Raw genomic sequence first — 17,953 nt, forward strand, 5'->3', positions numbered from 1 at the left:
TCCCGGTTGACATTAGCCTACGAATTAAAGCTTGGCAGCCGGCGCGGTAGGTCCGGGGCTCCCCTCTCGGGGCGGGGAGGGCTGCGCGGACGATCGGCGCGGCATTAAAGTGTGATGTTTGCTTGTTTCCTTGGGAGTGTAGGGAGTTTCTACCTCTCTTAATTTTTTGTTTTAGTTTTTTACCATGTGGGGTTTGTTTTGTCATGCCTACCTTTCTGGGTGCCTGACCCCGGTCGATGGCAGATAAGGAAAACCTCAACCACAAGAGGGTTTTCCAGTGCCATGCTCCCTAAAACCTCTCTGAAGGGGCCGGGTTCTGGTGCTGGTACCTGGTAGGTCTGAACTCCTTAGCTAATGTCCCGGTTTAATATAACATACATTAGCCCGATAAGCTCCAGGGAGCCGTAGGGGCACCCCACAGAAAACCAACGTTGAATGTAATGAAACGCCATTTTCTAGGTGAGCCCTGGAGGGTTGTGCTATATTAGTTTGGGGTCATCAGTCACAGGAGTCCTTATGTCTACCGGGAACCACGCGCCAGAACCTGGCTCCCTCAGAGGCACAGGAAGTAATGGCCTATGAGCACTTTACATTTAAAGTGTGTCATAATTGCCATTGACCGGGAAAGGACCCAGAAAGGTAGGTGAATCAAAATGGACCACTGTCTGGATAACCTGTGCCATCTACATCCCAAAAGATCAAAGTAACTCCCCTAGAAAAAAACCAACAAGCAACACTTCATCAACTAGCACTCTTGATCATTAGTGATACCCCCACCCATAGGTGGGGAACAGGGAGCTGACAGCCCACCACTTCAGTTTTTGAACAATGAAAACCGCCAAACGGAGGGAGGGAGGGTGTCAGGAAACCTCCGGGGATCACCCAGAAAATGGAGTTTCATTACATTCAACACTGGTTTTTTGTGGGAAGCCCCAACTGATCCCTGAAGCTAACTTAACTACCCAAAGGTAAGTAAAAAGAGGGACATACCCAGGAGGCAGCAACAATGCAGATCTCAAGACTAGGAAGAGACAAATGGCCACAACAGGCGCCCCAAAGCCACACACGACCGGAAGGGAACCAGAACGTTCACAAGATACCTGGCAGCCAGGACCCCTGTTCAACCTCTAAAATCCCCGTGCCCGAATGGCAAACCAAGACATGGTGCCAAAACTGTCACAGAAGCCGCATACTTCCTAACATCATGGGCATGAGGGTAGACTGCAGGCCGGCTAGACTTGACATTGCAGACAACCTGAGACACACCAGCTCTGAAACAGGGAACCAAGGAAACCGAATCCACCCAAAGAGCGTCCACCATCACAGAACCAGTGGCCTGCAGGTAGCAGCATAAAGCTGCTACCGGACACAACATGTGACACACCCCCAGCCTAACCGACCAAGCATCCACAATCAACGGACCCCTCCAGAAGTGAGCAATTTCATGCTTCACCAGAAAAAAAGAAGGCTGCAAAGGAACAAAACAACTACCAGGACCAAACAAACAGAACCTTGACATGCTGAAAGAGACTGAGCCGCAGAGAAATGCCAGGGTTCAGACATCAACCAACCAGTGCCTGAAACCAACTCTGGGCCAGCTACCATAGAGTCACTCACCTCTGATATGAATCCAGCCAAGCCAGAACCCAGAGCAATAGGTGGGCTGGGGAAAAGAGGTACAGGAACCCCCACCTCGATAAGTCCTACTGAAAAGCGTCTACCGCGAGGGCCTCGCAGTCGGGAAACAGTGCCACATTCAAGTAGAGATGCCAAAACCACGCCAAAGTGAAGAGGTCCAACTCCAGGCGCCTGTACACCTGATAAAACCAAAGGAATTAGGCAACATTGACCATCCATTCTGTGGAAAGAGGAATGAAGAGCGACAGGCCCTCTGCCAAGACGTTGGCCAGACCCTGAATGTGAATGACGTGCAGAGCTAAACCCCCAAGAACTTAGCAGAAGAGCTACCAGAAGCAACCAGCCCCAAAGTCACAGACCGAAGAGACCCATCCCTTCCTATGAGACAATGAACCACAGAGGAGCAGTCTGAATGGAGCCAGATCACCAGACAAGCAGACTGGCAGGGAGCTCACACCAACTTGTCATTGAGGCAGGCTGCCAGCCAGGAAGACACCAGAACCAAACTCAAACGCACCCGATGAGTGTCAGAGGAACCAAACTCAAACGCACCCGATGAGTGTCAGAGGAACCAAACTCAAACAAAACCAGATCCAACACAGAGGCACAAACTGGGGCTCGAAGGTGGTATGTGCAAGAGCTTTCGGAACCTCTGCAGGAGAAAGCCGAGAGGTAGAAAACCTCAGGAAAGACAAATCTGAGGAGCCCAAGGGCACCCAGAAACAAAACCAAAGGGGGCTGGGGCAACTTACCGCATTTGTTGGCAGATAAGATACACAATGGTAGTACAGTACTGTAATTGAAAAAAAAAAAAATAAAATAAAAATATGCCCCACAGCTAAGTGGGCCATAATAAGGTCCAAGATACCAGGTGCCAGAGGCTAGGAAGCTAGACGAGCATACAGATACCTGCTTGATGAGGTTCTGGGAGTTCTTCTACTCTCCAAGCCCGGCCTGAGGCCTGACTTGTGAGAGTTTGGTCCACCAGGCTGTTACTTTGAGCGGCCTGCAGGCCCACATACCCACCACATCCCGGTTGGTCTGGAACTTCTTTTAGAAAACAAGTCTAGTTTTCTCTTGAAGATGTCCACAGTTATTGCGGCAATATTTCTTACAGTCGCTGGGAGGACGTTGAACAACTGCGGACCTTTGATGTTTATAGTGTTTTCTGATTGTGCCTATGGCATCTCTGCTCTTCACTGGTTCTATTCTGCATTTTCTTCCTTATCATTCACTCTAGTATGTTGTTATTTTACTGTTTAGATTTGGTACTTGGCCCTCCAGTATTTTCCACGTGTATATTATTTGATATCTCTTTCGTCTCCTTTCTAGTGAGTACATTTGGAGAGCTTTGAGACGATCCCAATAATTTAGGTGCTTTATCGTGTCTATGCGTGCCGTATGTGTTTTTTGTATTCCCTGTATTTCAGCAACCTTTCCTGCTCTGAAGGGGTAAGCGAGTACTGAGTAGTACTCGAGATGGGACAACACAAGTGACTTGAAGAGTACAGTACAACCATTGTGATGGGATCCCTTGATTTGAAAGTTCTCGTAATCCATCCTATCATTTTCTGGCCAACGCAATATTTGCTTGGTTATGCTTCCTAAACGTTAGATTGTCGTATATCATTATTCTCAAATCCTTGACATGCTGTTTTCCTACTATGGGCAGATTCGATTATGTTTTGTACCCTGTATTATGTTTCAGATCCTCATTTTTGCTGTACCTGAGTACCTGAAATTTATCACTGTTAAACATGTTATTTTCTGCTGTCCAATCGTAAACTTTGTTGATTTCTGCTTATAATTTTTCAATGTCTTCAGCAGAGGTAATTTTCATGCTGATTTTTGTGTCATTTGCAAAGAATGGCACGAAGCTGTGACTTGTATTTTTATCTGTATCTGATATGAGAATAAGGAACAACAGTGGTGCAAGGACGGTACCTTGAGGTACAGAGCTTTTAACTGCGCTTGGACTATTTTATTTGATTGACTGTTACTCGTTGTGTTCTGTTCGACAGGAAGTTGAGTATCCAGCGTCGTACTTTACCAGTTATTCCTATTAACCTCATTTTGAGTACTATCACTCCATGGTGCCATTTGTTGAATGCCTTTGCAAAGTCTGTGTATACAACATCTGCATTTTGCTTTTCTTCTAGAGCTTCTGTGATTTTGTCATAGTGGTTGAATAACTGTGACAGACAGGATCTGCCCACTCTAAATCCATGTTGTCCTGGGTTGTGTAGCTCATTATTTAAAAAAAAAACTAATAGTTTGATTCCTAATCACTCTTTCAAAAACTTTCATTATGTGTGATGTTAGTGCAACTGGTCTATAATTTTTTGCCAAGGCTTTACTACCCCCTTGTGCAGAGGAGCTATATCTGCAGATTTAAGTGCAGCTGGTATCTCCCCTGTATCCAGGCTCTTTCTACATATTACGCCGAGTGCTCACGCTACTGGTACTTTACATTTCTCTATGAATATTGAATTCCATGAGTCAGGCCCAGGAGCCGAGTGCCTGGGCATATTGTCAATTTCTCTTTCAATGTCTTCCGAGCTCGTGTTAATATCTGTTATATTTTCTGCAGCTTGAATGTCATTCATTCAGAGCAAGGTCGCTAGGTACAAAATCAGTGCCCATAATAAAATAATGAAATCAAGACAAGGACCACAGTCTGTGAACACAAGACTGAGGTAATAATATACAGAAGTACTGTATCTCAGTCTCGTACACCAGACAAGACCGCCCCGGGAACACAAGACCGAGGTGGTAATATACAGAAGTACCCCACTCTCGTACACAAGACAAGACTGCCCTAGGAACACAAGACTGAGGTAATAATAAAGTACTCCAGTCTCATACACACGACAAGGCTGCCCTGGGAACACAAGACTGAGGTAATAATATACAGAAGCGGCAAGGTGTTGCTAACTGGTTAGACCCAAAAGCTAACACGGGGGATGATCAAACCACTGAAACCCCCTGCAACGTGTACAATTACAGGGACCTAGCACGGAGCCATCAAATTCATATAAGCAGTCCTACAGCCACACAAGGTAGACCCCCACCAGGCAAAGAAAACAAAACAAAAAAACAAAAACCCGCAAAAGTACAACGTCCCCAGAGGAAATAGGAACTGGCTGCTGCATATGTAAGCTGGCTACGCAACACCTTGATGCCCCAACCAGCAGCAATACCACTCCCTACCCAAGGCCAAACAAGAGCCACGAGACCCCAGCTGGCCCTAAGGGCAGGGGTAAATGTTGAGCAGTAAGAAACCCCCTACAGAAATGGCGTCCCGAAGGCACAAGGGAAGAAAACCCTAGCACCTATGGGTAGTACTTACAGGGCACTTAGGTCAGGTAGCCTTAAGTTCATTGTCAACCTGATAATGAGGTTGGGTAGCTGGTGTGGAGGGTCTGGGGGGGGGGGGCCCCAGACCTTCCGTGCCTGTTAATCCTGCAAAATACCCTATACCAGCCCTCCCTTTCCCCTTCCAGGGAGGGGAGGGCTGTCCGGACAAGTGGCACGAAGGCGGCGTGTGACATTTGCTCGTTTCCTTAGGAATTGGGGGAGTTCTGCCTCTCTCTTTTCAGTCTTCGGTTGCAATTTTCTTACCAAGTGGGGTGTGTTTTGTTATGCCTACCTTTCTGGGTGCCTAACCCCAGTCGATGACAAATAAGGAATTCCCCCAACTACTGGGGGGTTTCCAAGGGCCATTGCTCCCTGTGCCTCTCTGAGGGGGGGCCAGGCTCTGGCTCGTGGTCCGCGGTAGGCTGAACTCCATTGACTAATGCCCTAGTTTAATATATCACTTATTAGCCAGATAGCTCCAGGGAGCCGAAGGGGCTTCCCACAGAAATGGCTTTTATTTTAGACATATGTAAAGTGTTATCATACTGTAGTAGCATGAACCCAATGCACAAGAAAACAATTTAACCAGATGAAACAAGTCAACTTCATTTGGTCCTTGCCTGCCCAAGTGCTACAGGACTCGGTCAGAAAAAAATGTGAAGAGAATTGGATTCGTAAACATCATCCCGGAGATTTTCATGTACTGTATAATATCAATAAGTTAAATTGGCTATGAGAATAAGAGTAGGGTATGCACCAGCTATTCTTGATTTCAAATTTACCAGGAGAGAAGAGATATTTGACATTCAGTACCTTCCTCCACTGGGCAAGTGCAAACATGTGCTATTGGAAATCCAATACGCAATGCGTCATAATCCCGAGGAAAAGGGTGAAAATGAAACAGATGAAAAAAAATTACTTCAAGAGAGGAGACTATGGGGTATTTAGAATTTTTGTTAATGAATTTGATAGGAAAGATTTGTTAGGCAACAAAGTAAATGTGTTGTATGCGAAGTTTTGCAAGATATATATGATGAAAACACAATTTTCATATTAAACATGCAAAACTACAAAACAAGATTGGTTCAAAGGAAATTACGAGGGGAGGCCTGAGAACAAGACAAAAAAAAATGGAATTGATAAAAGATGAGGCAGGAGGCAAACCTGACAATGTAACTTCTCTTTTCTAGAGGGATGTTAACTATCTTTGGTGATATGAGGAAGAGTTAATAAGGTTACATTAAAATTTACTATACTCTCTACTTCTGAGGAACAGTGCAAAATTTACTTATATTTTCCATGTCCACAAAAAATAAAGTAAGCAAAGAACAAGATACACTAACCTGCACTGTCAACAATGGAACCAAAGGGGATATTCTTTCTCTTACATGAGCTAACACCATTTGCTCATTAGCATCACGACGAATTCTTACATGAAGGCTGCCAGTTAGTATGAACCCACTGGGATCTTTACATAGCTGTGATACTCTACAGCGTGGACTTTCCACACCCAGTGTCCAAAAAGTTTCATGACGAAATTCTAAAACTCCATCCAAGGTAAGTGCTTCACGTAAGCATTTATCCAGCTGAGCAAAAATGCTAACTGGGGTGGTCTGTAAAGATAAGAAATGTATCATAAGGTAATCAATCACATAACTATCCATTTTCCATATCTTTCATGCATCACCCAAAGTACTGAATCAATTATTCAAAGATTTTAAAATAATAATTTGGTTTAAATGTAACCAATACTCCAGTAATGTGCATCCAAATTAAAAGCATTTCCTGTATTATATATACAGTGTGTCCTCGCTTGAATGAACTATATGGGACGAAGCCAATTCATTCTATTGAGGAATTCGTTACATCCGTCCTGCCCCTAACAACCCCCCCTTCTCCCCCAAAATTATATTAATACCACATTAATACATATGCCAGCACACATTTGCCTCATGAAAAACTTAAAGAATTTGTATTGTAATGAAATAAATTGTTATTGCGCTTTACAGTACTGTACTTACATTACCAGTCGAGTTGTGTAGTGCAGACTTTGTTAGCCTCAATACCCTGACAGTGCCACACGACATGAATAGTATAAATTCTTTAAAGAACAGTAACTTTTCTAACAAATGTACATTATCCACTATAGTGTGTACATAAAGTACATACCACTAAAATCACACTACTGCAGTACACTTATATCACTTAAGCAACACTTTGTACATTTTGTCATTAGAACTGTGCTATGCAACTCAATTAGCACTCCCAGGTAGGTTCTGGCTAGTGCTGGCTGCTGGGCCTGTAGGCCTACTGTCAAACCGTACCAAAGACTTTTGAATCTTGGTTTGTTTATTCTTAATGAGCTTCTGCTTTAGAATATTTTTCAGGCCCTTTAGGTGTATATAATAATCTGCCAACTCTTCATCATCAGTTACAGCAATCATATCGAGCAGATTATCAACGTGTTGTAATGCAGTGGCATATGAAATAGGTAACACGGTATCATCTTTCTTTTTCACTTCCTCGTCAGCGTTACCAGTAACAGTCTGGATAATCTCATCATCAGATAATTCAACATAACCTGGATCATCAGCAACGAATTTCCTAATATTATCCTTCTGCTTTGTTATATCACAAACTGTAGCTTTACCAATGTTGAATTCTTGGGCCAGTCTAGTGACAGAGTATCCACGCTCTGCTTTCTCTATCAAGTCAATTTTCTGATCAATTGACAAATATTTTCTGTTTCGTTTTACACCTTCACTACCATGAATGCTGCTCTGTGCCATCTTGACAGATTGACTGAGTGCAAACAGTCAAAATTGGTCAAATTGATCAGGGATATGCTTGGCGGGCGAGCCCCACGTGTTGTTTATTTACACCAAGTGGCGGAGGAGGAGCACGTGGTGCCGGCCACGCCTTCACAACACCACTGACCGTCTTGTACACAGTCACACACACTCAACATTTAACCTCAATATTCACTCTTACAAATGGTTTTATTGAAAATATTATTGTTTTTTGTTATAATTAGTATATTGAGTTTGTTTGGAAGTTTTTATGCAATTTATACAGTACAATAGTGTATTAAAGCACATGGTTTATATTACGCCATGCGTGTTAGTAGATTTACAAGAATTTATTTATTTATTTATATACAAGAAGGTACATTGGGGTTAAGAAAGTACTTAATAATAATAATGATTTTACATTCTTGTAAAGCCACTAGCACGCATAGCATTTCAGGCAAAAATGTAAACACAAGAATGTAAATACATCAATGCTATGTACTCTCATAAATCCAATGTACCTTCTTTGAGTGTGTGTATATTATATTATATTATATTATATTATATTATATATATATATATATATATATATATATATATATATATATATATATATATATATATATATAAATAATTACGTATAATGCACATTAGTTTTTATTATTAGGGGGCCGGACCACTGACACCACCAGTCTTCTGACACCATCCCCCACCACCAGCCATCTTTGACACCATCCCCCACCACTGACACTACTAGCCTTCTGACACCCTCCTCACAACTCAATGAGACAAATACGAAGCAAAATCAGAAATATTCAGGCACAGGCAGGAGTGGAGAGGAGAGATATAATGTATGAGAGAAGTCAAACCATGCAACACTACATGTATGAGTCAAAACACCGCCCCATCCTTCTTCCTCCCACATCCTTTCCAAGCTCTTTGGACATCAAAGCTAAAGCTAAGCCCATTTCACTTATGGTAAAAGGAGAAATGCTTGGAGTGACTGTGTACATGCGGCTCAGGCTTGGGTACAAATATTACTGGGAATATGGGATAGATGTTCATGATAATGACACGAAGTGTAAACTATGTGGTATGTTAAGGTCTCACACCCTTGCCCATTATGTTCTTGATTGTCCGTTGATTAATGTATATAGAAACACTGAGATAAGGACTGTTCCTGAGCAAATAACCTGGATGTGTCACAAAGGAAAGGTTGATGATATTCTTGAGAGATATAGGAAGTCTTTTACGGCCTCTTGGCCGGGTACATTACGTGTTATGTGGTCTCTCACTTATTAGTTATTCTTTGTGTCCTGCCTGTTATATCCTAGTGTTATATAATTACTACACATTTGCACTCGGCCTTAATTCTAGTACCAGTTAACCTTTAGGTTTCTGCAGAATTAGTTTCCATGTCACTATAGGCTAAGGTCTCATACTTACTACGGGTGTACCTTTTAAGTTAAATCTAGTCCTTGGAATTGTTACTGTTAATTCTTACTTTATATATTTACTTTATACATTTACTTTATATATTTTAATATAAACGTTATATATTTACTTAATTTATATTTGAAACTTTATATATTTACATGTTCAATATTAAGTTTTATATAATATCAACTTTGTTAAGTCTATAATATAAACCGTGTTTAATATAAACTTTATATAATTACTTACTTTATGTGAACTTTATATATTTACATGTTCTGCAGAATTTAATCTTCAATAAACTTTAACGCCCCATACTGCCAGTATCTTTCTCCCCCTGGTCAGAAAATAAGAATTTTGCACCAAGACTGTAATTTTTTGTTGAATTATCTGCATGTCTCTTGCAAATTGTCTATACAGTATACCTAGGTCATAAAAGTATTTGTGTGTACGTCTGATACCATACTACTTGTGAAGGAGGAAATGTGTATGTTTATCTCTCAGAATGTTTGGTAATATGTTTATTGTTTGTGATGTGTGTGTATGTATGTATTAACACGATGTACTGAACGGGGTGAGAATAGCTTGAGCTACCTCATCCCTTTGTGTGTATTTTACATCAATAAACTTATTTCAATTTCCCCACAACTGACACCATCCCCCACCACTGACACCACCAGACTTCTGACACCATCCCCCCACAACTGGCACCACCAGTCTTCTGACACCACCCCCCCCCCCCACCACTGACATCACCAGACTTCGCTGACACCATCCCCCACCACTGACACCATCCCCCATCACTGACACCACTAGTCTTCTGACACCATCCCCACCACCAGACTTCTGACACCATCCCCCACCACCAGTCATCTGACACCACCAGACTTCTGACATCATCCCCCACAACTGACACCACTGATCTTTTGACACCATCCACCACCACCAGTCATCTGACACCATCCCCCACCGCTGACCCCACCAGTCATCTGACACCATCCCCCACCGCTGACACCACCAGTCATCTGACACCATCCCCCACCGCTGACACCACCAGTCATCTGACACCATCCCCCCCACCAGACTTCTCTGACACCATCCCCCCACCAGACTTCTCTGACACCATCCCCACCACTGACATCATCAGACTTCCAACACCATCCCCCACCACTGATACCTCCAGACGTCTAACATCATCCCCCACCACTGACACCACCAGACTTCTGACACCATCCCCCACAACTGACACCACCGATCTGACACCATCCCCCACTACCAGACTTTTCTGACACCATTCCCCACCACCAGACTTTTCTGACACCATCCCCCACCATCAGACATCTCTGACACTATCCCCACCACTGACACCACCAGCCTTCTGACACTATCCCCCATCACTGACATCACCAGTCTTCTAACACCATCCCACCACTGAAACCACCAGATTTCTCTGACACCATCCCCACCACCGACTCCTTCAGACTTCTGACACCATCCCCGACCACTGATACCACCAGACATCAACACCACCTCCCACTACCAGACTTCTCTGACACCATCCTCCACCACCAGACTTCTCTGACACCATCCCCCCACCACTGACACCACCAGACTTCTGACACCATCCCCCACCACTGACACCAGCCCCTACAATTGACAGCACCTGCCTCCCCTGACACCATTTTGTCATCCCACAACCCTTCCTGGGGACTGGTCAAGTCGTATACTGCAATTTCGGATACCGGGCTAGAAACAACTTCGTTCACTGAGAAGTTTGTACATACAAACCATTCCGTTCGTATATGCGCTGGTTTGTGTTCGCTGTTGTTCTCGTCTGAATAAATATATGGCACTTGTTCATATAATTAGCGCTTCCATTATTAGAATTATTTATCCATTATTAGAATAACAAGGTGCAAACCATACCCCCTTACAGTTGAAATCTATTTATTTATATACAAGAAGGTACATTGGGTTGCGAGAGTACATAACATATATTAAGAGGTACATTGTAGCAAGATTTGAGATTAAAGGATTTAAGACTAACACGTTTAGAAACAAGGCGCCCCCGAAGGAGGCTATTATTTGTTATGCACCCCATACTCAACCAGTAAGTAGTGGAGCAAAACATAGATTACATGGTCATAAAGTCTTAATCAGACCAATTCAATTCATGGTACAAGAATTCAACCAACTATGAACCACTTAGTTTGATGAAAGGGAGCAGTAGAACAACAGAAGTACACTTACATCGCATCAGGCTTGGATACCCATGTGCATGGGAAATAGGCTTACAGGTTCCGGAAGATGAGAGGAAATGTCAACACTGTGGAGAAATGCCCGCCAGACCACTGGAACATTATCTAACACAGTGCACAGTCACAAACCCATTAAGATTTCAACTTAGATTCAACAGAGCAGAAGAAGTTGTTAAACACATATGGCAAAATCTTACTGAAGCGATCATACGAGTCATAAATACTCATACTCCACCCATGTAAAACAGAAACAAGCAACACTTAGTGGGCCAGCCAGAGGCTTAGGGCCCGCGCAGGAATATCCCTGCAAAAAAATAAAAAAAATTCAATTCAATTTCTTTTTTTATTATGCACCCCATACCCATCCCGTGGGCGGTGGTGTAAAGGATTACAGAGGCACATAATCGGTTCAGGAACTGAACCCTCTAGTTCGTTTAGCTAAGCAAATAACAATTTGTGACGCTAGTTACAAAATTTTTAATATTATATATACATGTACACACTCTCATACATACATACATGTACATATATATATACGTATACATATATACATACACATACATATCTAATCACCTACACAAATACACACATCAATAATCTTTGTGTCACAAGTGATCAACAAGAGGCTCACAACAGTCACTATACAAGGCACTTTACATCTATGGTGAGTCACACAATTACTAGTCTTGCTCCACACCCACCCAACTGGGCGGCAGCTTTACAGTCATGTGCATGCATTACCTACAGTAAGCAAATTTTGGATACTTCGCTAAGATTTCGAGCAGCACATCATTATGAATGAAGTACTTACACATTTATTGGACACTATTGATGGTGTTATCTCTAAATTCCGCGATTTTTTCACATTCCATTATATAATGACGCAAAGTATGCGAATAGTTCTGCTGACAGAGTTTACATTTAGTCAAATCTACATCAGCAGATGTTACAAACTCCCACAGGTACTTGTAGCCGAGCATAAGGCTAGCAGTGGTCTAGAAGTCTGCTAACATTATTGGATGACCTATAGACGTGCGGTTCTTTTTGCATAATAGAATGATGATAGATGGAGTAACTGGTGTGAATTTAACTTTGCCTCAAGTCTCCGAAATTTAGTTGATGTTCCTGGGATATTGCTGCCCTCAGGCTGCTCAAAGGCAGTCCAAGTTGGCAATCAATTCCCTCTTTACGAGCAAAAGTCTTGGCCAACTCATCAGTTCTCAGTGGCTATTTTTACATTATCATTTACAACTAACTTAAGTTAAATAACAACCAGTAAACAGACTGCTGTTTTCTAATTCTAGTTCAGGCACTTCCTGGGATAAAACGCGAACATTCCTTAAGGAACTGTGAGGTGCTTATCTGTTTTTCCTCGTAACGGTCCCAAAGCTTCCACAAATGTTCATGTTTCTCTTTATTGCCCTTGTGGCTGTAGCGAGTAGATTATCCCAATAATATACTCGCTCCAAATATAGTGTTAATATTCCTGTCAACCTTTGGAGATGAATGAGGTGAGGCGTTGCCCGGGCAACACGGTGAGGTGTTGCCCGAGCAATGCCTCACCTCATTCATCTCCAAAGGTTGACAGGAATATTAACACTATATTTGGAGCGAGTATATTATTGGGATAATCTACTCGCTACACGGCGACTAGACTTTAGCTTTTGACCAGAAACCAGTTGGTATTGCAAGGTTACCAGGGACGCCTCACGGTACAGTAAGGGGATTAAAATATATAAAGCCAAGTTGTTCCTCACTGCCCTTTGATTCAGACGCTGGTGCCATCCTTCTACGTCATTGTTGGTCCTCACCAGTCGTCTAAATGCACACCAGTTCCCCAATTCCCACACACTGTTGCACAGCCACGTATTTTTTTATGTAACGAGTTAATTGTGTCGTTAAGGGTGAACTGCTAGCCGACTTTTCTAATTCAGCAAACGCCTTACAATTATGTAGTACACACGTACCACATAAGTACGTGTGTGTTACACACGTACACACACACCTTGTCAAGCACAAGACGAAGCTTGAAAAAGTTTAGTGGTATGCCAATAGGCTAGTCCCAGGACTAAGAGGCATGAGTTACGAGGACAGGCTGCGAGAAATGCACCTCATGACACTGGAAGACAGAAGAGTAAGGGGAGACATGATCACTACCTACAAAATTCTCAGAGCAATTGATAGGGTACATAAAGATAAACTGTTTAACACGGGTGGTAGGCGAACAAGGGGACACAGGTGGAAACTTAGTACCCAAATGAGCCACTGGGATGTTAGAAAGAACTTTTTCAGTGTCAGAGTAGTTAATAGATGGAATGCATTAGGATCGTACGTCAGGCTGCGAGCAGCCGCGTCCAACAGCCTGGTTGATCAGTCCGGCAACCAGGAGGCCTGGTCGACGACCGGGCCGCGGGGACGCTAAGCCCCGGAAGCACCTCAAGGTAACCACCTCAAGGTAAGGTGATGTGGTGGAGGCTGACTCCATACACAGTTTCAAATGCAGATATGATAGAGCCCAGTAGGCTCGGGAATCTGTACATCAGTTGATTGCCAGTTGAGAGGCGGGATCAAAGAGCCAGAGCTCAACCCCCGCAACCACAACTAGGTGAGTATACACACACACAAACACATACACACACACGTACACACACACACGTACACACACACACACACAGACACAAACATACACACACTAATGCCTCTATTCACCTTGCAGTAAATAGGAACCTGAAAGTCAGGAAGCTGCTAAAGGCTGCATCTTGGGGATGTGTGTGTGTGTTAGATAAAAATACATGTTGTTTAGATATGATGGAGGAAAAGAGGGCGAGAGTCGGTACATTAGACAACAGACGCTTAGAAAGGCGGGGTCCAAGAGCTAACAGCTAAATCTTAGAAATAATAAATTAAAATATTTAATACACACACATACATGTTTCACATGAATTTGGCTGAGGGCAGACTGAGGGCTGATGGCCCCGTCGACGGGGCAGGAAGTCGGCGGTTGATCAAAGGCCTCCCACATCCTCCACATACCTGAGGATTATTCCGGCTAAATTTTAAACGGAAGTAATGTCTTGGTATTTACGGCTTCAGCGGGTGGGTGGGTCCGTGGGTTTATTACACTATGAGTGAAAACAATCGCCTATTCTCTATTTTATATTGCCGCTTGCAGAGCTAGAAGCTGTTGCCTCTTGTGTACGTTGCACAAGGGGATTAATATCTGGATTAATAGCTTTCAATATTTCCAGTATTTTTTAAGGTATCGCTTAAATACCGAAGATACTGTTATTGGACACCGCTTAATTGACAATGTCTCAACAACGCAGGCTGAAGATGTGCGTGGCTCCTGCTATTGCAATGATGCTCATTTGCTTTTCAATGATGCGCCTTAGTTGCCCCCTCTCTAACTTACCGTTCTAAATACCCCTTCTCCATCTCTCGCAAACAATCCCCCCTCATACATCTCCCCCCTTTCCTCCTGTCCCCCTGTCCATCTTTGTCGCCCTGTCCATCTTTGTCCCCCTGTCCATCTTTGTCCCCCTGTCCCTCATTTTGTCCCCTTGCCCACATTTTCTGTCCTCTGTCCCCGATCCCTTTCCCCCTGTCCCCCTCTCTGTCCCCCCTTTCCATCTCTCTGTCCCCCTGTCCCTCTCTATCCCATTGTCCCTCTCTATCCCATTGTCCCTCTCTCTGTCCCCCTGTCTCTCTCTGTCCCCCTGTTCCTCTCTGTCCTCCTGTTCCTCTCTCTGTCCCCCCTGTCACTCTGTCCCCCCCTGTCACTCTGTCCCCCTGTCCTTCTCTCTGTCCCCTGTACCTCTCTGTCCCCCTGCCCACTCTTTCTGTCCGCTGTCCTTCATCTGTCCCCCTCCCTTTCCTCCAGTCCCCTTGTCCCTGTCTCTGTTCCCCTGTCCCTATCTCTGCCCCCTGTCCCCCTGTCCGCCCTTTCTGCCCCCCTGTTCCTGTCCCTCTGTCCCTGTCCTTCTCTGTCTGTCCCTGTTCCCCCTGCCCACTCTTTCTATCCCCTGTCTCTCCTCTGTCCCCTCTCTCTTGGTCTCCTGCCCCCCTCTCCTCCCTCTGTCCCCCGGTCCCCCTCTCTGACCCTGTCCCTCTGTCTCTGTGTTTCTGTCCCTCTGTCTCTGTCCCTGTCCCCCTCTCTGTCCCTGTCCCACTGCCCCCCCCCTCTGTTCCCCCGTCCCTCCTCTGGCCCTGTCCGTCTGTCCCTGTCCCTCTGCTCCTGTCCCTGTCCGCCTGTCCCTGTCCCCCTCTGTCTCTGCCTCTCCTCGTTTCTGCCATTCTTTGTGTCAGCCTATCTCTCTGTCTCTTTCCTCGCTCTATCTCTGTCATTCTCTCACTGACTTTGCATATCCTTATCTATCCGTCTCTGTGTCTAACATTCTCTCCCTGACTCTGTCTATATCTATTTCTCTATCTCGGTCTCCATCTCTTTCTCTCTCTCTCTCTCTCTCTCTCTCTCTCTCTCTCTCTCTCTCTCTCTCTCTCTCTCTCTCCTTACCTACATACATACATACATTTATTTAACACATGTGGTACACGCACAAGGGGACACAGGTGGAAGCTGAGTACCCAAATGAGCCACAGAGAGATTATAGAAAGAACTTTTCAGTGTCAGAGTAGTTAATAAATGGAATGCATTAGGCAGTAATGTGGTGGAGGCTGACTCCATACACAGTTTCAAATGTAGATATGACAGAGCCCAGTAGGCTAAGGAATCTGTACATCAGTTGATTGACGGTTGAGAGGCGGGACCAAAGAGCCAGAGCTCAACCCCTGCAAACACAACTAGGTGAGTACATACATACATACATAAGATATAAAACAGTGGAGGATTCCCAGGTAGAACAATCAACCACAATGCCCATTACCCCTTTACCCTGTTGTCCTTAACTACACAACTATACAAGAGTCATTAACACGTGTAATGGCTGATCCCCCATAACGATAGCATGAAGACCAATTGCCTGACCCGCAGTCCGTCTTGCTCCTCAAATAATTTTCGGGTTAACATGAAAACGTCTCTCGAGTTTATCTCTCTAATGTTGCTTTCCCATCTTTCATTTTATGAGCTTAGTTCCTTTATTATGCCCCAATTACTCATCCATTGAGAGGTAATTAAACTGAACCCAAATTTAATAAAGTTCCTTTTGCTAAGCAAGCTACAGTCTTGATAAAGTCAGATATATTGTTTGTTAACACATTTCTCAACAATGAACAGTTAGTTTTATCAAGCTAACATATGCTAACACAACGAGTGAGAGTATTAACTGGTCTAATTATTTTATTAGACCAGTATATATTATTAGATTATACTGGCATAATTATATATATATATATATATATATATATATATATATATATATATATATATATATATATATATATATATATATATAATGTATATATAATATATAGTGCCTGTTCATTACAACTATTTAACACTGAGAAGGGATCAGGATAAGGATTTGGGATTGGATGGGGAGGAATGGTGCCAAACCACTTGGACGGCGGTCGGGGATTGAACGCCTAGGACTGCTACTGAGCATTTAAATTACTAACTTACCTGAGAGTCTATATCCCTACATGTCAATGTTTGTGTATACTGGTAATGTGAGGAACATACAAAAGATAAGGGTAGCTGAACACCACAAAATGCTGAAGGACAACTTTATTAAAGTTGCATAATGAAATGTGTAAGTACTTCATTCATAATGATGTGCTGCCCGAAATCTTAGCGAAGTATCCAAAATTTGCTTACTGTAGGTAATGCATGCACATGACTGTAAAGCTGCCGCCCAGTTGGGTGGGTATGGAGCACATGACTGTAAAGCTGCCGCCCAGTTGGGTGGGTGAGGAGCAAGACTAGTAACTGTGTGACTCACTATAGATGTAAAGTGCCTTTTATAGTGACTGTTGTGAGCCTCTTGTGTAGTACATGTGTATACAACATTAATAATTTTGTAACTAGCGTCAAACAATAATAATAATAATAATAATAATAATAATATATAAATAATAATAAAACATTGTTATTTGCTTAGCTAAACGAACTAGAGGGTTCAGTTCCTGAACCGATTATGTGCCTCTGTAATCCTTTACACCACCGCCCACGGGATGGGTATGGGGTGCATAATAAAGAAAGAAATAGAAGAAATTGAAATTGCATAATACGGTTATTGACATTCAATAATAGTAAGATAAAGCAATGAGGACCAAATGGGAGACCAGTGATCAGATGAATATTATAGGCTCAAGGGTAGCCTTCTCTTCTTGTATATAAATGAATAAATAAATTCGTTTGTTAAATTCTAATGCTTGTAGGCGAGAACAGTTGTGAATGCCAGCTAGCGCACAAGTACATGAGCGCCCAAAATACTTTTACACAAAAGACATGTACAGACAGGCGTGTGGCTTCTGACTTCGCTTTTATTGATTAATATTAAATATTAGGCGCTTACCTAT

The 17,953-nt window shown here is 43.2% G+C and overlaps 1 protein-coding gene across 1 annotated transcript in view; it reads right to left on the reverse strand.

The window, feature by feature from the left end:
• LOC123755297 (zinc transporter 6) overlaps positions 1–17,953 on the reverse strand; it is a gene marked incomplete at its 5' end in the record, with an annotated part of 70,304 nt that overhangs the window by 14,297 nt on the left and 38,054 nt on the right. The window contains 1 exon segment of the mRNA XM_069327907.1: positions 6,339–6,608. Within this exon segment, the coding sequence (XP_069184008.1) occupies positions 6,339–6,608 (270 nt within the window).

The sequence above is a fragment of the Procambarus clarkii genome, chromosome 20 (genome assembly GCF_040958095.1).
Source record: "Procambarus clarkii isolate CNS0578487 chromosome 20, FALCON_Pclarkii_2.0, whole genome shotgun sequence".
Taxonomy (NCBI): domain Eukaryota; kingdom Metazoa; phylum Arthropoda; class Malacostraca; order Decapoda; family Cambaridae; genus Procambarus; species Procambarus clarkii.